The sequence below is a fragment of the Schistocerca piceifrons genome, chromosome 8 (genome assembly GCF_021461385.2).
Source record: "Schistocerca piceifrons isolate TAMUIC-IGC-003096 chromosome 8, iqSchPice1.1, whole genome shotgun sequence".
NCBI classification, from domain to species: Eukaryota; Metazoa; Arthropoda; class Insecta; order Orthoptera; family Acrididae; genus Schistocerca; species Schistocerca piceifrons.
The window spans coordinates 188899838-188925816 of NC_060145.1; the positions used below are offsets into that span (position 1 = coordinate 188899838).

Consider the following 25979-nt stretch of genomic DNA (forward strand, 5'->3'; position numbering starts at 1 on the left):
AATAGAGACCCCTGAAGTAAAATAGAAATCAGAAATTGTTAATTTATTGGATGATAGTTTATCTGATGAATTAAAAACAAAACAGCCATCAGAGGTGGTAGAGTTTAAAAAGGATAAGTTAAATATGACTGATCAATCAGAAGTTTCATTTAGTTTTGATGATTCTGGTGTTGGAGCTAGCTTTTCGTCACCTGAGTGTGATAAAAAGCCAGCTAGTGAGCAACCCAAAGATACTGGGGCTATTGATTTAAATGTTATATTACAAGCAATAGCTGCCAGTAATGCAAAATTGTCAGCCAGTAATGCTGAATTAAAATCTAATATAATTGAGGTAAATAATGGGATTGTGGCCAGCCAGACCAATTTTAATAAACGGTTTGAGGTAATGGACAATAAATTAGAATCCAATAAAGCTGAATTAGAAACTTTCTTCAAGGCTGGTTGCAATAAGTTGAAAGAGGATCTGGACAGTTTGAATTATGAAATTGATTACAATCATGAGGATATTAAGAAAAAGGTTGCTCAACAGTTTTCTGAAATGTATAAAACAGTAAAATCCGAAGTTGTTGAGGTTCGCAGAGACTTCCAAATGGAAGATGCGAAGCTGGAGCACAAGTTAACAGAAAAGATCGAGGCGGAATCTGAACTGTGCTCAGATAGGTTTAAAGATGTTAATATAAAAGTAAACATATGTCAAGCAGAAGTAGACGCAATCAAAACTGATACTACTCATATTGTGCAAAGAGTAGATAATGTTGAAATTAGAGTAGAAAATATTAGTACTAACATTGCTAACATTGAGAGTAAAGTAGCATCAGTAACTTCTGGTAATGGTAGTATGCAACAAATTGTAGCTGCAAACGCCGCTTTTATCGGGTGTCGGCAGTTCTTGCGGTTTGATCCAGATAAAAATATCCACCCGCTAGATTTCTGGAACGATTTTGAAGATGTGATTCGACCAACTTGGTCTGAACGAGAGAAAATCTCATTTATTAGAAGCCATTTAGCAGGTGACGCCATGCGTTGGTCAGCTGATGTTATGTTGAAGTGTAAAACATTAGCGGAGTTTAAAACAGCTTTCATTAATGAGTATTGGTCTAGTAATAAGCAAAATGAAGTGTTGAGAGAATTTTGGAGTGGAAAACGCTTCAATGCAGGCAAGGAATCCATTAAAGAGTTTGCTAGGTCATGGATTTCACGTTTGTCACATTTGGACGAAAAGCTGAAACCTGAAATGATAATACTAGGTCTTGAAGCCAAACTGCCATGGTATTGGCAAACTAGATTTATATCTGCCCCTAGAGACAATCTGGATCGTTTCATTGAATATTTGGAACGTGTTGCTGCCAATGAGGAGCATGCACGTAATAACAGAAATGCTAATAACAATAGTAGTAATTTTAGGAACGAGCAAAATGGCAATGTAAACATCAGAACAGTAGGCGTTCGCCATCCTAAGAGAGGTAGGAATTGGAGAAATGATTATCAGAACCAACAATGGCATCCAAATGATAATTTTGTTCCAAACAAAATTATGCACGTAAACAACAGTACGGAAAGCAATGCTGTGCCAGTTAACTACAATGAAAATAAAGGAAACAGTAGTAGGCCGAGGCAGGAAAACTAGTTCCCGTCTTTGAGGACACCGGCGCTCACCAGGCGGTTACTTTTCCTAAGCCAGTAGTTACGGTAATTGGTAAGACAGAACATAATACTCAGACTGAACATGTGGATGAAGGGTCGGTAGCATCTAAGGATATAACAGAAATATTAGATCACTCACAGTATTTGATAGATACCGTGTTAGAGACGCTTTATAAGTGGGAAGAGAAAGAGAAGGCGCAGCGGTGTAACGATAGGGAGGAGCTACAAAATACTGAATTGTCAGGTGAAGAAGCAGAAGAAATTTCTGCTTATATTTACGATGAGGATGATTTGCTCTTATCTTAAGTGCCTGTGCAGGATGTTGATAACGTACTAATAGATTTAGGACAGGAGATAAGTGAGAATGTAGAGGGTAGCCTGTTGGGGGTCGATGAACCCAGTAGCTGTGACCAGTTGTCACTTGAGAAGGAACCCGACAATAATAATGAAAATGGTTTAGCTGTAACTAGTGTTATGCCCGGTCTGGAGGCGCAGAATCGCTCAGACTACAGTAATTTGAGTCATGTTCAGCAAACTAAATGTAATGAAGTCGTGCGGTGTTTCGATTTGAAATTGGTAGACCGACTGGAAGAGGCAGCTGAAAATGTAATTCAGGAAACCCCTACACACTGTGACCTAAATGTAATGAAGACAGATGTCGATCACTTTAGTTGGAGACAAATCCAAAAGGAACTATTGGATGAGTTTGAGGAACCACCTGCACAACCTAGAATAAGCCACCATATAATAATAGTGAATATGTTGGGTATCAATGTACGTTGTCTCTTAGTGGAATTGAGGTGAGTGCGATATCTCAGTCCTCCTTTGATGCATTACCTGGTAAAGACAAGCTTACAGTAATGAGGGTATCAGGACTAAGAATAATTTGTGCTACTGGCAAGGTGTCAAAAACGGTAAAGCAAGAAGCTTTGCTGCCCTTTAACATTAATGGTAATTTAATTGATCATCCATGTTTAATTGTAAACAATCTCAGTATTGAAGTTTTAATTGGCATAGATTTCTTGTCAAAGTATCAGAGTGTTGTTGACTTTGAAAGAAGTCAGTTAAAAATGGTCTTGCCAATAACCGGAGTAATTACAGTACCTTTTAGTGATAAACATGTAGTAACTAATGATGAAACTTGGGAGCTGCCTATACGAGTTCTGAAAAAATAGGAGGTATTGGGACGAAGGTGTTAATCTTAGTAAAAATAAGCTGAACACAGAAGAAGCAATTATTTTGGACAAAATAGTAGCTAAATTGCAGGAAATCAATAAAATTTCAGCTAATCAGAAGGAAGAACTGAGACAGGTTCTAAAAAGGCATCATAAGGTATTTTCAGATCGACGTGGCGTGGTCAAAGGTTATGAATGAATGCTGTAGGGAAGAGGTTGTTCTGTAACCTCTACACAGTGTGGCAGCTGTGCAGTCCCAGCTGTGAGAGATCTTCTTTCCATTTCAGGTCTCATTCATTCTTCATCTTTCCTGTCCACAAAAATTTCGACCCCTTCTTTCCATTACGAAAATTTTCTGAAACTAATGAATGCTGTAGGGAGGAGGTTGTTCTGTAACCTCTACACAGTGTGGCAGCTGTACAGTCCCAGCTGTGTGAGATCATCTTTCCTTTTCAGGTCTCACTCATTCTTCATCTTTCCTATCTACAAAAATTTTGACGTCTTCTTTCCAATACGAAAATTTTCCGTCATGGCTACCGAGCCATGAGTTCTGGAACCATTCTATGCACCGATTAGTGAAGAAAAATACCTTATGTGACAAACCTAACAGTGACGTAAACAACAGAGAAGTATGACGTAATTAAGATACAAATGTATTTGAGTAACAGTTATGTATAGAACCCTGGTAATATAGTAAGTACAAAGTGTTGTTTTATTGGAAATGGTCACATAATAATATTTTAAAAAAGATATACAAATTCGCGTACAAGCAGGATCTGAAGTGGCAGTAAAACCTAGTGTATGCATCAAAGCTAACTAATAAATAGTAAGAAAGAGTGCTTAGTGTTATGAAAAATATGCAGATAAGTTGTAAGAATAAACTCACCTTGTGTAGCAAGGAATGGCAGTGTAATAGAATTGTACAGTGTTTGTGGTTGAGACGTGAAGGACACGTCCCTGAAGTATTTATAAGGTTGGAGCTGGCCATTATTTTGGTGTAGTGTGTGACAGGACACACCTACATGTATTGAGGTTATGAGTTGGAGGCGTGAATGCGACCATAGGTACCCTTATGTTAGATGAGACAGAGCAGCTCATGGTGTCCTATAGGTTTAAGGAATTTAGCATTACGCTCGTCCATAATTACTTGATGCATTTTAGTGGTAGGTCGAGAGAGACTACCTGTGGTTTCAGCGTCCGATCGAGTGGAAATAGTTTGCCACGTGAGCAAACTGATAAGCTGCAATACACTATAGATATGAAAGAAAATGTGCTATCCTGTGTTTTAAATGTTAATAGAGTGAGTATTACTTAAGTTCATACACTAGCAAAGTAAATAAGTAACATAATGACAGATGTGAAACATTATTGATAGCTCAGCATAAATACACTTCAAAGTAAGTAAGTACATAATTGCAGATGTGGAACTGACACAGCAGCAGAGGACCAATAAGTGGATTTAGTAGTCAACTAAACGTAGTGTATTTGAACACTCAGAACTGTACTATTACCAAACGTTACTCACATGTACAAAGAAGCTGAGGAAACTACTAATCAAATATACTCATACTATCTCTCAGAATAAGGTAATCAAAGATGAGTTAGCTAAGTGAATAAAATACAGATTTGTCAGGAATGTACCGAGCATTGGTTCGGTGTTCCGGCCCTGAAATAATAAATTGAGATTTATGATTGTATGCCTTGAGCATAGATTTTCTCTAGTACGTGACTAACGGCGTTTTGAGCCATTTGTTTACCGATTTTATGACAATTAAGTAACCATGAGAGTAAAATTAAAAAGGTTCTGTTAACTTTGTTCCAGGAACATATTGGAAGATAAAATGTATATCCCCATTTCATTGTGACCCACCCTTGGATGTTAAGTGAACAGAGTCTGAGGCACTCTTTTGTTTGTTCTACAGGACAAACCAGATAATGGCAGCCTGGTAGCTGCGTGAAAGCGTGGAGTGACTTGGACACAACTCACAGTGACCCCTCCCCTTTCCCCATGTAATTTAGAGTGAACGTGAAGGACGCACACCATAGCAACTTCCCCTCCTCTACCCTTGTGAATGGAAGTGTAGAACGCCAGCCAAAGCGGCTACAACCACGTGTGTAAAAATTATTTGTGAAATTTTCTTTCAGGTTTAGAAAAGACTGCTAAGAGATAATCATCTGTTTATGTATCATGTTATTTTCTTTGAATTTGTGTATGTAAAAATGTATTTAATGGAGTTAAGATTTTCATAATTTTACATATTATTATGTGTTTGTTTGTCTAAGGTAATATGTATGCCAAAGTGTTTCATTGACTTTGCTTGAATTTTGAGTAATAATATTGCTTAAGAGGCAGTGAACATGCCCGCAATTTAAATAAGTAAAGTAGGTAATCAGTTTTCTTTTAATATTTATATATGTTTACATTTCAATTTTAATTTTATAGGAAGTTAAACTGTACTCTTGCTTCCCTTTTTGTAATTAAATTTTTTCTTTGATTCATTAACATTCAAAAACAAAAAATTTAAGTAGAGGGTGATGTAGGGAAGCAGCCTACTCACGCTGTAGTAAATTCACATCAGTCTTTCCATTATGTGCCAACCAGTCCGCTGTAACTAGCTCTGACGTCATAAATGTTGCGCAATACTTTAAAAATTAGGCAAATAACCTAAAATGTTTCTAGCATGTCAGGAATAATACTAAATTAATGTGTGTTGAATATCAGTTCGATAACTTTAGCCATTTTCGAAATTTGGACATTTTTCTGTAAAAATCATTGGCGCAACAGAAAAGAGCTAGAGTGTTAAAAATCTATATGTAGATTCATCTTTCATAATAATTTAATAAAAACAGTACTTTGGATTTTACAAATTAAAATTTTAGTGGAAATTAATGATTTTCTGGTTTTCGTCTCAAAACTTAAGGAAGCAAGATAGATTAAGTAGGCTAATAAATGAGACTAGGATGTTTACATTTAAGTATGTTGGAGATCCGCTATAACTATAAAGATGTGAAAAGTTTCATTTGAATACCTATAAAACTATAGCTATAGCGTATCTCCAAAGGGCCAGTTCAGATCTCGTCTACTGCGTGCAGTGTAATTAAATTAATTCTCTCGCCCAAAATATTTAACTTAGCCCCGTCAAACTTTTATTATGATTACTTACCTGTGTGTTGAATGCACATTTAAATTAAGAACTTCATCGGCCATCAGCAAGAGAAGCTATAATTTATTAGGTAACTTAAAGTGGTGCATTACTAGCCCAGCGGCTAGTCGGGAAAGCCGATTTGATCAGGCGTTCCCTTAGCGGCTTTATATATAAGAACGCTGCGCGAGGAAGGCAAGGCCCCTGTTCTCTCCAGACGCTGAATAGCACGCCATCTGTGTCGGGAGTCGCGCCGCGTCGGTATCATTGCTACAAACAGCCTCGGATGCCGTATTAATTTACTCGGGATACGCGTAACCATGAAATCATTTTCGAGTGAAGTGTTAATTCTGGGATGACTTTAATTATCGATCTTCAGTTTGCGTATTGTCGTATTTTCACGTGCCGCCGCGGGACAAACATTCTACCATTATTTAGCGTGGCGTTTGATGAACCTAATCATCAAATTATGGCGAGCATTCATTTAAACAGTTAATTCGGACAATTATAGTGGCATCAGCGCATTAGACTCTGAACTGCTCTGTTAGTTAGATTGTGTGGATTCTCTTTTTTTTTTCATCTGTGACTTTCAGAATATACTCAACTATTTTAGAAAATCGTTTTTGATTTTGAATCCCAGACAATCTCCTAATTCCTCAGAGCTATAAGCTGCAGCCATAAGTGTGTTTCTCAGATGAAGTGGGCACTAGGAATTCTAATTACAGGCTTCACGTTTTGCTAATCACTTTCTGGTTGCCAATATTGTAGTTAGAAAGCCAGTGTTGAGAACGGCAAAAGACAGCATAAATAATAGGAACATTTAAAAACAATAATCCCACCCGCCGCCGCACATACGGTTAATTGGCCGGGAAATGCAGTGTTTCTACATTCTAACATAATTATATAACAGCAATAATATTTCCAACCTGCCGCCCCACAGCCACGCTCAATTATATCCTAGATGTCTTCCACCGGTTCGGATCAGACCAGTTTGGGGGGGGGGGGGGGCAGCACGTCAATTTGAACTCGCCACTGTGTTCCTCGAGCCACTCCATCACACTTCTGGCCTTGTGCCATGGCGCATTATCTTGTTGAAAATGCCACTGCCGTCGGGAAACACGATAGTCATGAAGGTGGTGTACATGGTGTGCAACCAGTGTACGATACTTTCTGGCCGGTATGATGCCTTCCACGAGCTCCACTGGACCCATGGATGCGCACGTGAATGTATCCCACGGCGTAGTTGAGCCGCCTCCAGCTTGTGTCCGTCCCGGAGTGCAGGTATCACGGAGCTGCTCCTCGCCAATTTGCAGGATGTAGAAATTATTGGCATTCATCAGACATGTAACGGTCTATCACTGCGCCAACGTCCAGTGCCGACGCCCACGTGTACGTTTCAATCGTAGTTGACGATGTGTTGGCACATGCATAGGTCGTCGGCTGCAAAGGCCCGTCGTTAGGAGCGTTCGGTGCAATGTATGTTCAGACATGCTTTTACTCTGCCCAGCGTTAAAGTCTGATGTTAGTTCTGCCACAGTTCGCAGTCTATCCTGTTTAACCGGTCTGCCCAACCGACGACATCTGACATCTGTAACGAGGGGGGCCGTCGAACCACACTACGTCTGGGCGTGCTTTCGCCTTGGTTTCGCCACGTGTTGAAGACACTCAACACACGACTCCCCGAACATCCGACACGTTGTGCAGTTTCCGAAATGCTCGCGCCGAACTTCCTGGCCATCACAATCTGCCCTCGGTCAAAGATAGATCTCGCACCTTCCCCATTCTACACACGGACAGCATGCTCACTGATACTAGATGCAGTTTGCGTGTGTCTGACTAGCAATCATTCGTCGCCAGGTGACGCTGCTATAGCCTGGACGGGTTTACATCAATACTGGGTCGGTTATCATAATGTTCTGGCTGATCAGTGTATACTTTGTCCCCCACCGATGGTTCTGTCAACAGCAAAATCTTTGAACGTCGTATGTCAGTCCCAGCTAATGCTAAAAACCAGTAATGCACTTATGATGCAAGGTGTGCATCCATAGAGGATAACCAACAGGAAACATTAAAATTTAACGTTAGTTCAAAAAATGGTTCAAATTGCACTGAGCACTATGGGACTTAACATCTGAAGTCATCAGTCCCCTAGAATCTAGAACTACTTAAACCTAACTAACCTAAGGACATCACACACACCCATGCCCGAGGCAGGATTCGAACCTGCAACCGTAGCGGTCGCGCTGTTCCAAACAAGCGCCTAGAACCGCTCGGCCACACAGGCCGGCATTTAACGTTGGTAAGAGAAATAATTTGGTGGTTACTTCTCAACGAGGATATCGCTAAAGTGCGCCCAGATATGCCCCTTGGACACCTTTGTCGCCTTATTTAATACGTTCACGCACTCTTCTCTAGAAGCGTAAGAAAATTTCTGCCTTACATCTGACAGCCACACTTTTTTTTGGAGGTGCAATACATTTAATGCTGTCTGTCGTCCTACCCAACGAATGTTGTTCATTCTTGAGGTGCTAAGCCAGCGCCAATGAGCTACTCTCTTTATTATTATGCTCTTTAAACATCCTGGCACTTTACTTCATTGACTCTCGCTTTTCTCGTCCGATTTTGACCTGTACCAATCTAATGCTTCTGCCTCTGCTTCCTGCTGGTTGCCTGCCCTGAATACAATTTTAACCCTCTGTTTTGGAATTAATCTCGCCGGCTTATATGAGATTTCCCCAATATGGCACGAATATATTTCTTCCGATTTTTCTCGCTTTGTTAGTTTCTCTGTCTTACCGCTGCATCTATCCCACCTATTAAACCCGCGTCAAAACCACTTTCTGCCGTCATTGGTCTATGTGTTTTCATTTGTTCATCCTCGTTCTTTGGGCTTACTGGGGTGGAATTAGCCCTACGTACTGTTCCCTGGAGAAAGTTATTTTAACTTTGGAGGTCAGGAGATCTTACCAGTTACTGCACCTGTGAATGTGGGTTTCCTACATACTCTTAAGCTTGTTGTCCTTATTCTCGATCCTCAAATCAAGCGTGAGGTAGGAGTGTAATATACTCCTATCTCAATAGTTCACATGTGCAGCTGCCTTATTTACAACTGTCAGCTTTGTGAGAGTGTTGTGTCTCAACATGAGGTGTTCATTAAGGAGTTTTTTGTTCGACAATAAATATTTACTGCTGGCCTTTTATTTCTGGCTGGGTCTCATGGCATGGAAGCTGTTAGATATCTTATGTTACAACACAATACACGAGTAGATGTTCACATGGTTGTTAGTATATGCAGTACTGCTGTGTTTTTATTTGTGTTTCCTTGTTTTACAATACTTGATAATGGGGAACTTAGTCTTGCACATGCTTTGGTAAATATATGATTTATTTTTTCTTGTATATTGTCACTGTTTGTATTTTTGAGTCACATTACGGTGAACCTTGGGTTAGGGTACCCATATTCTCTTTCCTATTATACCTGTGATCTGAGAATGACGTGTAACAAATGTAGCTGATTATCCAAACATGCCAAGTGAACCAGACGATGGCTTTCTTGATTATGAGTACAGGCGGAATGGTCACGGCTCCCTGAGCCGTCTAGTCTTCAGCTTAAAAGAAAAGGATGTGTAGAAAATAATATTGTTGGTCCGAAATATGTTGAAATATGTGGAAATTATCACGTCGAAGGGTTGGACTGGAAGAACGAAACAACACTGAGGTTAGGACGTTTCACTGTATTAGGTTTTCAATTTCGAGTCTCAGTGGAGTGTCTCGACCTTCCCCAAAATCTACAAAAGAGAATGCATTTTTGAAAGTAGGAGTGAGCAGATTCTTTTGCAAATGAGCCAAGAAACGTAGATATTGACAAGACATTAGTTCGTCAACAAAGTTGTTTCTATGTGTTAGAAGATCGAACTGCGGAAACAAATATATTACTGCGTTCTATGGTTTACTTTAGTTTTAAATGCAAAAAGGGTAATGATTGTGTTTTTTTGTAATACACATTTCATTTTACGCTAACGTATTTGTCTTCTGTATATTTACGGAACTTCACAGAAACTCGCTTTGAAGAAAATCGGAAAGTGTGTATTGCACCTGTTATGAACACACTCAAATCCACCACTGGTTCAGCAGACGCAGATCCATCAGGAGAAGAAAGTGCGTATACAATGACTGACAGGATAACGTGTTCCTCACTCCATCCACACTAAACGATGGCCAGAAGCACTCATTTAACTCTTTCCCGGAATCCATTTTACGGAAGTCTAATTCCGGGAGACCAGTCTTCTGGTTTGAGGCAGCCCGCCAGAACTACCTCTCCTGTTGAAACCCTTCTTATCGGAGCAGCACTTACACCCAACGTTGTCGATCCTTTGTTGAATATGTTTCAATCTTTGGCGTCTCTCACAATTTATATCTTTTACGGTTCCCTCCAGTACTGTGGAAGCTGCTCCCCGTCGTAATACAATCCCTATCACCCTGCCCATCTTTTTCCACATTCCTTTCCTCTTGGAATCTGCGGACGAAACATTTATCCAACAATTAATGTCAAGTGCTACTCATATTTCTCGTCGACTAACGACTTTGGGTGAAACACTGTAATCCAGCACCGTTGTGGGTGTGAGGCAACTGTACGCAGTGACGAGGTCTATGTTCTGAATGAATACAATTTCATTCTGTCTTTGTTATGACAACTTCTAACCATTCTCAGGCAGTATTATTCACACAACGTAGCACTCCGTCTTCAGGCCACAAGTGGCCCATCGGGACCATCCGACCGCCGTGTCATCCTCAGCTGAGGATGTGGATATGAGGGGCGTGTGGTCAGCACACCGCTCTCCCATTCGTTATGATGGTTTTCTGTGACCGGAGCCGCTGCTATTCGGTCGAATAGCTCCTTAATTGGCATTACGAGTCTGAGTGCACCCAGATAAATGGCAACAGCGCATGGCGGCCCGGATGGTCACCCATTCAAGTGCTGGCCACGCCCGACAGCGCCCAACTTCGGTGATCTGACGGGAACCTGTGTATCCACTGCGACAAGACCGTTGCCTACATAACATAGCAATTGAAACACGTATGTTGTGTGGCGGCGATGGCAAGGCATTGCAGAGTCTCTGACCAGAGAGCTATTTGTCGTTCCTAGTCTGCGCTTGACCGCGCGAGAGTTCAGTTCTGTGGCAGTCGAGTTACGAGACAGTTCAGTTGCGGGTTAGCAGTTGTGTGTGAGCAGTCGGCGGGCGTCGACATGGCATTCTGGTCAAGATTCAGGACGAGGTATATTATTTTAAATAAAGTAATGAAGCAGCATTGCGCTCAGCTAATGATGTAAATTAACTGTAACTAATTTGTCCAAGAATCGCCCCAATAATAATTTTGTTTTCAAAGCAATTTTTTAACAAAGAATCCTTTAATGAAAGAAACATTTCCCTTGCTATTCCTTAAAGAAAAGTTTCCCTTAAATTCAAAATTTTTGCAATGAATTTCCTCCAAGCTATGGCGAAAAATAAGAGCAGAAGCAGTTTTACTAAGGTAAGAATTACAGTTTAATTAGTGAACAGGGTCTAAGATCGACACTTCGGTCTATTTGTGTTTTCATTGTCACTGAGATTTTATTATCACTGAATTGATTTTCATTTTTTGTGAGGAACTTATACTTGGGTCAGATAGCTAGTTTTCATTTAATTGTCATTGTCTTTAAATTTATTTGCTGGGAGGTTACATTAAGTTGTATTCTAGTTAACATTCAATTATTGTGTTTCAAAATTTCTCTGGGGAGCTTACACTTAGCTCTAGGTCCATTTACATTTGACTAATATCCTTTCATTTTTGTGGGGAGGTTACAATATGCATATCATTGCTTCGTTCCTCGAGGGTCTCCCATGTCCAGTTGACTGGAATACAAGATTCAGTAACTTACATATAGAAATACTTGGCCTAATTCTATTACATCAGTGATTGTCTTGATTAGATTAAAAGTAACCGTTTTCACCTACATATACACTTCAAGGTTAAATGAACAAAGTTCTATTGCCGGTAATTATTGATGTCAGAACCATTGCAGAAGCAAATGAGAGTAATAGAAGACAGTGGCTAGAGGAGAGAGAGGAACTAGCCAAATGGGGGCCCTAAAGCAGACAAGCTTGGTTGCGAGTCACTAACAGTCATCATTGGTCTACATGGAGGAGAGTGGAGACAATACCACATCGCAGCCCAGAGTAAGCAGTACGCAAATACCGTGGGAATATTATGTCGCTTAGGGACCATGGTAGTGGCATATGCTGCAACATCACTCACGTTACGTTGCTGTCTTAACACTAACAGTATTACCTGTAGGACTGCATCCTCGAAGATGTTGGTGCCCCACATGACGACGCTTCCAACAACGAAGCCCGCTGTCAGCAGAGATAATACCGCAGCCACTGCAACAAGAGGAAAAATAACCTGCTACAATGACTGAAAAAAAATCACGCCACCAAAAAGTAATTTGTGTAGAGGAATGAAATTTCGGGAATGTGTTTGTCTAAGTAACACATATAAGTGATTAACATAGCAAGACCACAGGTTAATACAAGCGCGAGATAAGCAATTCCAAATGTGAAATGCTGGTATATTAAGAAGCCTGAATGTTGAATGCAAGCCTACAAATATACATGCATTGTGTAGTGCAGCTGCCGCATGTCAGTTTGTCTGGTGCAGTCGGTCAATACAGTGACGGTTAATACTGGTCGTGGATGACGCTGGAGTTGTCGACCGATGATGTCCCATATGTGCTCGACTGGAGACAGACCTGGTGATCGAGCTGGCCCAGGCAACATGTCGACACTCTGTACAGCATGCTGGGTTACATCATAGGTATGTGAGCGAGCGTTATCCTGTTGCAAAACACCCCCTGGAATTCTGTTCATGAATGGCAGCACAACAGGTCGAATCACCAGCATAACATACAAATTTGCAGTCAGGGTGCGTGGGATATCCAGGGAAGTGCTTCTGCACCCCCAGGCGATAACCTCACGTGTAAGTCCAGTGGGGCTAGACCCTCAAAAGGACTCCTCCTTATCAACACACAACTATCACTGGCACGGAGGCAGACCCGACTCTCATGACAAGAAACAACAGATCTCCGCTCGGCCCTCCATTGAGCTCTCGCTCGATACCACTGAAGTAGCAAACGGCGACGGTTTGGGGTCAGTGAACTGCACGCTACAGGGCAGCTGGCTCGGATCGGTCTTCGAAGTAACCGATTTGTAACAGTTCGATGTGTCTCTGAGGTGCTAACTGCTGCTCGAGTTGCTGCTGCAGACGCAGTGCGATGCGCTACAGACGTACACCGAACTCTCACTCTCTCTCTCTCTCTCTCTCTCTCTCTCTCTCTCTCTCTCTCTCTCTCTCAGTAGTGCCACTCAGCCGTCTGGAGTCTTGGCTCCTTGCGACCGTAGTTTCCTGTGACCACCGCTACCAGCAATTATGTATGAGCCGTGGCTGGCTCGTGTTATGCTTTGCATTAAACCTTGGTTGCTATTCTGTGATTAGTCTCCCACGGTTATCGCGATTATGCTGTTATCCTCTCTCTTCGTGAGTCACAGCAGCAGCGTGTATCGATATCCGCACCCTTGTACTATCTGTGGCCTCGCGCTTACAGTTTCCGGCTGTGCCCTGTGTGGGCAGTTGGTCGGTTGGCTTGGAGGAAGTCTCCATGGCACGGGTCTGGTGAGGGGCGCTGGCGGCGTCCACCTGCGGTCGGAGTGTGAGGGGCTGTTCCCATTACTACGAGGTCCGTGGCTCAGCGTTCCCAGACACGAAAGTTGAGTCTTTACTTAATCTACCAGCCAGCCCCAATTATTCACATTGTGTCGTTTGAGTTTCTTTGTGGGCTGTTGGGACATTCCCGCGAGCAACAACATGCGTTTTCAAGATGGCGAAATTCTAGCCGCCCTCCTGTGGAGTTTAACTTAACTTGATTATTTTTGAATTGAAGTGCTCCAGCAGAATCTTCTGCCTTGTGGTCGTTAACGTTCCGGTTACCTGCCCTGGGCGTTGACGTAAATTCAGGCAGTGTATTTTCCTCTTCTTCTTGTGGCTGTCCAGCACGGCGTGTAGTTTGACAGCTGAATGTGTAATTCGTTGTGGGCGCCGATACCTTCTGCGTTGTTCCCTTGAACTGCCTGTTGTGTGCTGGTCGGGTGGCGCGGAAGTTATCCTGTCGCTTGGTCCGTTGACTGACTGGCGGTTGGGTTGCCGTTGGATTGAGAATTGTTGGGCCGACTGCCTGTCTCACCTAGTGTTTGAATTCCAGGCCGACCCTTGGGAACTTCTGAGCGCCGTTTGATGTGTTGCCTTTTCTTATCTGTCCTTGTTGTTTGTTTATGTATGGCTTCTAGCCGATTTTAAATTAAAGTTGTTTTGCCCTTGCGGCGTGAGATTGAATGCCGCATTTAGTCGGGAATTAAGTTCTAAAATTGATATTTGGCTTGCTCTGTTTTTAACGTTTTCTTTGCTCTTGTAATGTTCGTCAAATGAATAAAGTAGTATGTTCGAGGTGCAATTACAGCCACTCATTTTGACCCCTTTCCACAAATTAAATTATCTGTCCTGTCCTGCGGGTATAGCAAGGGATCTCAATGTACAGTGGCTACATTCCTGTCAAGTCTTTCAACAATAACGGGGAAGGAACATCCAATATCTCGTATCCCCATTGCACGTCCTCGTTCAAACTCAGTGAGCTGTAGATAATGGTGTCTCAGTCGCGTTCTTGACTAACATCAACTCACCACGTCCAGTCTCAAAGATAACAAAAGCTCACTACCGTTACAGCGTGTATTTAAAGCCAACCTGATTGGGTCCTCGCCGTGGCGTTCCTAGCGCCACTCTTACGCGGTTGGCGCGAAATATGAGTAGATGTCATCTTTCCGATGTAGAAGCACGCCTCCCCACTGTCGTTTACTTCGCACAAAGTCTTCTTGGTGCTGCAATTTTTTCCCGTCAGTGTAAAACAAATTTTTCTCTAAAAGCTTTTAAAGATCTCAGAAGCTACCTTAAACGGAAGTGAATTGTTTCTTTTCTTAATGTTTAGAACTGGAATAAGAATTAAAAATTTATGTTACGGAGGTATGTCTACGTAAGAATGTCTATGTAGTGATCGACAGCCTGTTACCACGATTAGATTTATTTTTAAAGTGGTTACCAAGGACAAAGGAAAGGCAACTAACGTCAGATGGTAGTGGTGGGTGGGGGCGCAAAATGGTATGCCATTTAGGGAGAACAATGTTTTCGAACCGACGCTGCTAAAGCAGGTTGCCACCAGGAACGTTAGGGAATGTAACGACATAGAGAATGGATAAACATTTTAAAGCTACCGAGTAAAATTCGTAAGTGCAAGAAATGCAGCCATTCATTACCACTGCAAGTTTATTTCGTAGCTAGACCTCCGATGTCCGATGCGTCCGAGGTCATCGTACCCCAAGTGCACATGCGGCACCGGGATGAATACTACAGTGTGGTGACAGAACCTGCGGGATACTTCCCAGTATCGTGTCGCACCTCATTTTGCACAGTGTAGTGCAGCAACTCGATGGGGGTACGGACTCAACAAGTTGTTGGAAGTCCCCTGCAGAAATACTGAGCCATGCAGCCTCTATAGCCGTCCATAATGGAGAAAGTGTTGGCGGTGCAGGTATTTTGTGCACGAGCTGAACTCTCGATTATGTACCATAAATATCCGATGGGTTTCATGTCGGGCAACATGGGTGGCCGAATCATTTTCTCGAAGTGTCCAGAATATTCTTCAAACCAATCGCGAACAATTGTGACCCTGTGACATGGCGCATTATCACTCGTAACAATTCTATCGTTGTCTGGGAATATGAAGTCCATGAATGGCTGCAAATGGTCTCAAATTAGTCCAACATATCCATTTCTAGTCAACGATCGGTTCAGCTGGACCAGAGGACAGAGTCCAATGTAAACACAGCCCACACCATTATGGAGCCATCCCCAGTTTGCACATCGCTTTGTTGATAACTTGAGTCTACGACTTGGTGGGGTCTGCGCCAAACTAACTCTAACATCAGCTCTTACCAACTGAAATCAGGACTCTTCTGACTAGGGCACGATTTTCCAGTCGTCTAGGGTTCAAATCTTCGTTGCTGCAGTTTCAGCAAACACTGTAAAGAGGGCATGCTACGAAAGGTAACCATGTCAACAATGACTAAACAGTTTGTCATGGTTAAAGTGTGTCGTCACATAAAGGGAAAAACAGATAAAGGTGATTCCTACACTGTCATATGAACACACTCCCTCTATCACCCATCGTTTGACTTTTTTTTGTTTGATGAAGAAGTTTCAGTGTGGATGCACAGCCAAAGTCCGAACTCCTACGGGGATCAGAAATGTACGAGTAGGCGGTTAATGGACGTGGGTCGTTGAGGTGCGCCGAGCGTGAAGTTCGAAATTTGAATATGGCGCAAAGCGGTCCGGATGGCCGAGGGGTAAGGCAACAGTTCTAAAGAAGCGGAGCGTCCAAGCTTGAGTCCAGGTACGGTACACAGTTGCAGTTCCAGCCAATGCCCTGTGCGGCTGGAATCCATTATTTCCTACCTAACTCTTTCCCATACCATTTCCTTTCCATTACATTCCTTTTGAGCCAATTATTCATGTACGTGCCCCAACTGCTTCATGCTCGACAGAACAGACATCACTCGTATCTATAATTCACAGAAAAGTTTTTTCAGCCCATGCGCCTGTGACATAGAGCGAAACCATTTCGAGCCACAGAACAGGGAAATTATTTTATGTAAATGTAGAGTATGTACAGCACAGTTCATGTTTTTCAGACTGCTCACCATACAGTTTATTTAATTTTGTGTGTCTTTGCGAGATGTATCAACAATAGTATTCATTATGTAAACACAGAAGTAACAGAAGCACTAATGTGAAAACATTGCTTAAGATCAACAAGACAACATACTAAGGGCGACCACTAGGCTCGTTAAGAATTTCGGAAGTCTTCTCTTTCGTAAATTTGTACTGGGAACTGCTACCTCCATTTGAGCTGCAGACAGTCAGAAGTGGCTGGATGTCCTCTGATCGGTATTATTTGTCCCCTTCGAATTAGAAAGCCATAGAAGAATGTTGTTTGCGTTACAGTTCAGCCAGAAAAAAATACAGTTAGTTAATGTTTGTTTGTTTATTGAAAATATCATTACATTTACAGTGTCAAAAGTGGTTCAAATGGCTCTGAGAACTATGGGACTTAACTTCTCAGATCATCAGTCCCCTTAAACTTAGCACTACTTAAACCTAACTAACCTAAGGACAGCATACGCATCCATGCCCGGGTAGGATTCGAACCTGCGACCGTAGCGGTCGCAAGGTTGTAGACTGTAGCGCCTAGAAACGCTCGGCCACTCCGGCCGGCCATTTACAGTGTCCAATGATGTAATTTCATATAATCTAGATATCATGAACTAAGGCAATTCTTCAGGAACGAACATGATGGTTTCTTGGACGATGAGGTTGCGAGACAAGAGCTCGGGTCAGGGAAGGACAGGCAAGAAAATCGTCGGAGTCCTTTTCAAAGGAACCGTCCTGGTAGTTGCCTTAAGCGGTCGTGGCAGACCACAGAAAGCCTGTCTTGATGGCTGGAGTAGGATTTTAATCCAGTCCTCCCGAATCTGAGTCATGCCTTTTGGCTGGAAACATCTACCCACGCACGTACCATGAGGTGGCACTACAGTAAAAAGTAGTTCCGGAAACACTGAATGTTTTGTTGTGCAAAGCGTGGATGTGAATGCGTTTCCGGCGCCGGCGCGTTCGCCTGTTGTTCAGGAAGCGTCACATTTGCTGGTACGAAATCTGATGCAGTCTGCAACAGATGGTCCCCGAAAGCAATATCCAACGACAACATTCAAAATACTACTGACGTATATGGTGCAGAAGTACCGTCAAATCAATTGCTCGTAATAGCAAAAAACGGAAGTTATTCGTATTTTACCATTTATAAATAAAACATTTCCATCCATCCTTGCTACTGGAGGATGAAGCATGTTGCTCACCCACTTCTGCAATAACCGACACTGAAGAAAAATTTAAGAGGAGAGTTTGGTGCATTTTCACACCTTTTTCAGGATAGGCAAAAACAGGTGTTTATGGTCAGTGTTCGGAAACACTGATGTTATCTGATGTGAGAGTCGCTGGGTAACCTAACCCTGTTGTGACAAAGAGCGGAAACGGGCTTGTACGTGAGAAGTCCTATTTTCATCAACTCGCACGCATTAACTGGAAAATGATAGCAAAAGAATTGTGCCAATATTGACAACCTTTTGATCTTATCTTCAACGAATGCGCAGTATTCACACTAGTATGATTATGTTATAAAAGATGGGACGTCGTTTGCAAACTAGCTACATTATGTCATGATACGTGATTTGTAAACATACGAGATGAAAACGTTGTTTATTTCGTAGTAAAACAACCCAGAAAACGTAATTAACAAAATAAAATTTACATACTGAGGTACTTGGGCATAGATGGCAATTACTGTGACAGTGATATGGTAATTATTCAAAATTCGCGAAAAATGCGGTTTTTAATCATGCCTCTTTTAATCTTGATTTGGTGATTGCTGGAGCGAACAAATCGAAAACTATTTTCGAGGACCAACCGGAAATTAATACGAGTATATTCTGAGACTGGATTAGGACAGCCAGTAACTGTTGCCGTTCCGAAACACCAACACTAGCATGAGATTCTAGATAATTTGTTTCAACAACGTTATATATAACTGAATTAAGGTTGTTAGAAAGAAACTGATCTAAGACCAGAGATATAAGAATCGAAACAAAAGAGGTACCTAGAATGACGGGTAATAAACTATTCGTCAAAATTGATAACCGTAGAATCGCTTAGAGAAGGTTCTAGAGTTCATGGAACTGATTCATATATTAACGTTCACGCTGATGTGTTTCTGAGTTGTACTGGAATCCCTAGGAGACAGTAGTGAGACTTACGCACATGACACTTGTGTTTGCTGAAATAGGCACATAACTACTAGGTTAAAAGAAGCCAATGGTACTCTTCAATCTCTCTTCATACTACGCAATTCGCCTTGCGGTATGTGACAGAGGATATATAGAGTATCACCAACATTTCACTCTGTTTGTTGTTTCAGTCACGAATGGTGCGTGGGAAGAATATTAGTCTGTAAGTAAGGTATGAGCTCGAATTACTCTTTTCTTATTACTACATTATTGCTTTACTGTTCCTGGAAAGTACCCTCTCGGTATTCTAACGATAAATCTCTCTTGGGTGTTACAAACTACCTCTCTTACAGCTCGCGAGCACACCAAAAGTCAGCTCGTTTCGTCTCGGTATTCTTTAAACTTATTCATCCCTATATTAATGTTATGTGGTAGACATTCCAGACGAGCAATAATTAAGAAGCGGTCGAAGACACGTTTTATAAGCCCCCTCTGAGGTAAGATGGTTCTTTACAGTTCTTTCGATGAATGTTACTCTAGCATTTGTCATTATGTGCTCATTCCGTTTTAAGGCACCATGGAGGCATACTCTGATTTTTAAAGTTACTGTCAGTGGTTGACTGTATCTAATAATGATACTACAAGAATAATAATCCCAATTACGAAAAGGCAGAAGGGGCTAAGTGTGAATATTACAGAACCTTCAGTTTAATGAATTATGGTTGCGAAATTCTGACTTTAATGATTTACAGAAGAATGGAATAAGTGGTATTACGGAGCTTGAGGGAGATCAGTTTGGGTTCCAGAGAAATGTAGGGACATATGAGGCAATATTAACCACACGACTTATCCCAGAAGAAGTGTCGAACAAGAGCAAACCGACGCATTTGCACATATAGTTAACGCTTTTGGCAATCATAACGTATAGCTTACCACGGCCGGTGTCTTCATTACTTGAAAATTCCGGGCTGAGAGGCCAACTGCGGGCATTTTCCAAAGTTTATACTTATATGGCTATGGTGTCTGTTCTTTCGGAACTTTTACGGCACTTGGTAAGAATGTCTTCCACGAGTAATGAGTGTGTTGGGGTGGGACACTACGAATGGAGTGTGTGGACATACAAGGTGAGAATGTGGGTATCGCGGGAGGCGTGCGCGAGATAGTCCCTGCAGTCGCACTATCCTCTGTGCCCTCGGTGGCTCTGATGGATAGAGCGTCTTCCATGTAAGCAGGAGATCCCGGTTTCGAGTCCCGGTCGAGGCACACATTTTAACCTGTCCCCGTTGATATATATCAATGCCCGTCAACAGCTGAAGGTATTAATATAACCCCTGGCCGTGGAGGTCCTGTTTATATAGAGCGCACCACCATATGTCACATGGAGCCGACTGTAAGTCGGTCTCTGACTAATGTCATTATTCTCGGTTGCAGGTAATCGCTTGTCGCATCGTTGGTGCAGAGTCTACCGCCATATCTTATCAAGCTTTAAGCCTTCCTCTTTTCTGTTAAAAGTATTGTGGTGTTTCTGAATTTCTACAGCTTCTCTGTACATGCGTGCATAATAATGCGATGTCCTAGCCAGCACGCTTGTCTCACTAAATTTTAATTCATAACCAACGTCTTTAAAAGCATGTTCGGCTACAGCTGATTTGTCGGTATGTCCCAGTCGACAGTTCCTTTCGTGGTCGGTTAAGCGGGCACTGACACTTCTTTTCGTTGGTCCAATATAAACCGTGTATGAGGTCCCAGCACATGTAATTTTATGCAAGAGGTCCGAGCAGATGTAATTTTATGTAAGAGGTCCGAGCAGATTTAATTTCGATGTATTGCTCATGCGCTGCCTGCGATATGCAAGGTATAAGAGAATCGCTGACCAGAGAGCAGTGTTGACTCAGTACGAACTGTGTAGCTGTAGCAGTAAGTTGTTGCTAGTCTGTGCTAGTCTGGAGTCTGCTCTGGTCTGGTATAGTGTATCGTGTTGACTGGCCGGTCGCGGTGCAGCGATGCCGGAGCCTGATTATTATTGTATAAGGTAAAAAGCAGCCTCGCGCATATCTAGTAATGTTATGTGAACTCCGATGTAAATGTTTTAAAAATGTCCTAATAATAATCTTTGTGATATAAAGTAATTTTTTTACAAGCATTCATTTCAATTTAAAGAATTTACTAATTTCTCCAATCGATGATCATTCCGATTGTTGCAAAAGAAAAATCAGTTGTTTCCTTTCATAAATGACAAATCTATCGCCCAGCATTGCACAGGGCTGTGCCGGAAAAAGGTTATTGTAAGAGCAGATAGTTGGCGACTTTGAGGTAAGAATTTTTTGCTTTTTTCTTCAAAATGATCTTACAGGGCCATGACGCAGCGCTGCTGTCTTCCAAAATTTACCAGGTTACTGAATTTATTTTTTATTACGAGGTTTAGGAATTTCTGTTTCCAGCATTAAATGGGAAAACAAATTTTGTGTGGAGGTTAAATGTGAATGAATTTCTGTAGGGAGGTTATAAATGGGAACCAATTTTGTGGGGAGGTTATACTAAAATTAGAATCAAATTCATATTCATTATAATTTTGTGGGGAGGTTATACTAAAATTAGAATCATAATCATGTTATTACATGAACAATTTTTTGTGGGGAGGTTACACTTGGCGACGACCGGCCGGGATCGTATTCTTTGTGAATCTCTGAGAAGTAGTCATATATCTGCTCTTATTTACTTAAATGTAGTTTGCATCTGGCGCAACGCATTTACTAATTTGTCACTCTTTCTTTCACAGATCATCGGCAATTTATTGCTCTTTGTTGTAATTGTGTTTGTTCCATTTTTGCTTTGACTTTGTTTCATTTTGTGCTTAATTTTGATTTGTGAAAAATGCCGCGAAAAACTGTTAACAGTACATCGCGATGTGCAATGAGTGAAATAACCGACTCGAATAGTTTGACAGATAATAATAGCTACACTCAGTCTAATAGTGATAATCCCCTTATGACAGATAATCAGTGCGTGCCGATCACTAGCAATGATTTTGATCCTAATGGTGAACAAACACATTCGGTTATGTCCACAGTAAATGCGACAAATGATAACGCGGCACGTTCCGATACAATGAACGCTGCCCAGTTTGACACACCCGGTTTGCAAAATTTGAATTGTGAAAAGATAAATTTTTCTCACGAAGATGAACAATGTAGTCGAAATACGTCAGACTTATTTGATTCCGAGGTAGTGACTAACAATGCACATTCAATTGGCGAACCTGTTCAAGAATCAGAGAATGACCAAATGGTTATACAAAACGCGACAAATGCACATACACCATTACACAGCATAGAAAATAGTCATTAATTTTGGCTTGGATCAAATTATGGCAGTATTGCTACATTCGAAGAAAGAACAAGAGAACAATTTCAAACAACTTAGTGAAAAACAAGACAACCTTAATGAAAATTTCAAACAGTTGAATGAAAAACACGACAACCTAAATGAACAGAACAAACAACTTAGCGAACAGATTACAGCCGTTGCCGCGCAGTGTCATGATACTAAAGAACAATTACGTGAGGAAATTAAGGCTTGTGCTAGGAGCAGTAGTGAAAAAATTAGATCTGTTGCTCAAGAATTAAGGAATACGCAAGCAGCTACAACGAACAGACACAGACAAATAGATTCTCATTCAACCCTGAACCTGTTCACACATTCAGAGACGATAACGTTGATAATAAGCAATTTTTATCGGTAAAAAAAAATCTAAGGTATTTATAAATGACAGAACACAAATACATCGTTTGGACTGGATACGACAATTTATTTTTGTACTTTCACCTTCTTGGCCTGTAATGCAGAAACTAGAATTGGACTGGATACGACAATTTGCTTTTGTATTTTCATGGGCATTGCCTGTAACGCAGTAACTACAATTTATTTGTAGGTATTTATTAGAGGTATTGATCTCAGGGGATTCATTACGCTTCGGTGAATATGTGCCGTAGCGTGCACAGGGCCCGGAGCCGTAGTAGTGCTATTTCATCTTTAGTTTTCTGCACTGCTGCCTTCTCTTCTACTATCCTTTATATCTATCAAAACAGCTCTTCAACTATCGATCTATCTAGAATTAAGAATGAGTAAAGAAAACCCGATACGACAAGTTTTACCTGAAAGTGACAGTTATTATACGGTCCAGAAATGACAACCACCAGAACTTTAATAACAGAAAATTTTAATTATCAATATCGTCAAAATTATTAGCAACAGGAACCACATTTTGGTAACATTAGAGGTTTTTCCCAACAACAGGAACAAACCAACCGGTTAGCATACCTAACCAACAATGTAACGTGCAAGGTCAACCAAGCTTTAATGTTTCGCCGCCTACACGTATAGCATAGGCTCCGCCAAATAGTAACGCACAGCAACAAAGAAATAACTACGTACAGGAGACTCATCATTTCAATTCCTATCGCAATGCACCATATAGAAATGACTATCATGGCAGACGTAAAAGTAATGAGCACAATTTTCAGCGTACGTTTAATAACAGTCAGTCTTACCCGCAACAAAATCATCCGCAACAACAGATCATCATGAATGAACCAGACAGTAGATATCATCCCGAACGTAATACGTCAGGACGAAATAACAGAACAGTACAAATAGTCGAAATGCCACAGCATCCTCCCGCAAATAACAGCACGTCAGATAGAATTTGACTAGATACAGTACAGGTTGCATCTTCCAGCAACGCAAGCAATACTTTTGACACGCAGAATCTTGTTCACGAAAATGTTATTACTTTTGACGACATCCGAGACACTCTTTTGCAGGAAAGACCAGTTATTCAAAAAACCATTTCACACCCTGTCATTGAAGTAAAGATTGGATCATCCAAATTTTCAGCAGTAATCGATTCTGGATCACCTATGTCAGTTATAAATGAGGAAACTTTCAACGAATGTAACAAAGAGAATACCTATCCTACGTTACCATTAGGCAAAATTAAAGTAGAAGGAGCAGTATCTGGTAAAGGAGTAGATGTAAAGTTACAGACACTTATCATTTTGTATTGCAGGTCATACGTTTCACTCAAATTTTTGGATTGTTCCTTTATTGACAACAGACGTTATTTTAGGTACGAATTTTCTGGTACAACATGACGCAATTATTGACTTTCAAAAATCCTATTTAATGTTAAAGGATGAAAATGTACAACTGGCTTTAGAATTTCAGCACTCGTTATCTGCAGAAGAACGAACAATCGTACAGAGGTCATTTCGCGCATCATTTAACATAGACTGTCATTCCACATTGTTCACAGATACGTACGTACACAACTATAATACTCCAGACGAAGCCGACTATGACGTTATACAGATGATTTCTGATAAAGTTAAACAGAGCAGTGTAAATACAGACGACGAACGCACGCAACTACTCAAAATTCTTTTACAGCAAGCTCCAGTTTTTGACAACGTCCCTGGTACTATGTCCGGTTTTATGTATGAATTTCAAGTTAAACAGCACGACACATTGAAAGCTAAACATTATCCCATTCCGTATATTCACAGAGAACAAGTTAAGAAAGAATTACAAGCTATGCTTGACCAAGGTATTATTGACCCGGCAGTTAGTCCGTACATAAACCCGCTCCATATTGTTAAGAGAAAGGATGGTTCACTTCGTCTCGTACTTGATTCGCGTCACATCAATGACATTATTATTAATGAAACAGATCGCCCTCAAACACTAGAAGAACTTCTACAGAAATTTCATGGTACTGCTATTTATTCCATATTAGATTTGAAATCTGGATTTTGGCAGATTCAGCTCCATCCGAACTGCAGAAAGTACATAGCTTTTCTCTGTTTTGGTGACTTATCAATTTTGCAAATTACCGTTCGGTTTAACTATTTCTTCAGCAGCATTTATTCGCGGTTTGAATACTATACTTCCGACAGAATTAAAAGACTGAATCACGACGTATGTAGACGACATTCTTATTGCAGAAGCTAACTGGTCTGAACACAATCTGATTCTTGAACAACTGTAACGAACTTTTCGTGCACAAGGACTCACAGTTAATCTCAGTAAATCGCACTTTGGCAAAACTTCTATAAAATTTCTTGGACGTGTAATTTCAGCAGAAGGCATTGCGCCTGACCCGGAAAAACTTCAAGCTTTACGTGACATTACTTTTCCTACGACAAAGAAACAACTACGCAGCTTTTTGGGTTTAATTAACTTTTTTCGTAAATTTATTCATTACTCTGCTTTAGACACCCCTAGCTTATGTCAATTGACGGGTAAAAACACTATTTGGTCCTGGGATAGCCAAGCACATTCTGAATTTGTCAATCTAAAACAAGCTTTGTTGAATGCACCACTTTTATCACATCCAGATCTTACTAGAAACTTTTCCATTGCTACCGACAGTTCTAACACCGCTTTAGGCGTACACATTTTTCAGGAAATTGAAGAAGATGGTTCTACAGTAATTAAAAACATCGCCTTTGCGAGTCGCATTCTGTCACCTGCTGAACGCAATTATTCTGTCACAGAACTTGAAACATTATGTGTTGTATGGGCATTTACGAGATTTAGGCATTTTCTTTATGGAAGACACTACCGTTTACACAGATCATAGAGCTATACAGTTTTTACTTTCCGCAAAATTTACACACGACAGGTTAAGCAGATGGAAACTTCATTTACAGGAATTTAATTTTACAATTGTTCACATTCCCGGTACACAAAATATTGTAGCAGACAATCAGCAAGACATCGCAACCAACTTCTGCAAAGCAAATTTCGGCGTCATGTATATTCAACAAGTTGCATTTGAAAATTTCATTTCGTCGTCGTTACGAGACATAGCACAAGAGCAGAGTAAAGACAATGTATGGAAAGAAATTAAACACCTTTAGGAAGATAGGAATATTGTTACCATTAGAAACCATTACACTGTACGCAATAATATTCTGTTTCGCCGCTCTCACCCTGACAGCAACAATTGGTTATTATGTATTCCTGACGACCTTGTTACC

General features: G+C 41.0%; 1 protein-coding gene across 1 annotated transcript in view; it reads right to left on the reverse strand.

The window, feature by feature from the left end:
• The window catches only part of LOC124711310 (lysosome membrane protein 2-like), a 430303-nt gene that overhangs the window by 231301 nt on the left and 173023 nt on the right, over positions 1-25979 (reverse strand). The window contains exon 2 of the mRNA XM_047241326.1: positions 12293-12384. Within this exon, the coding sequence (XP_047097282.1) occupies positions 12293-12384 (92 nt within the window). The remainder of the gene's footprint in view (positions 1-12292; positions 12385-25979) is intronic.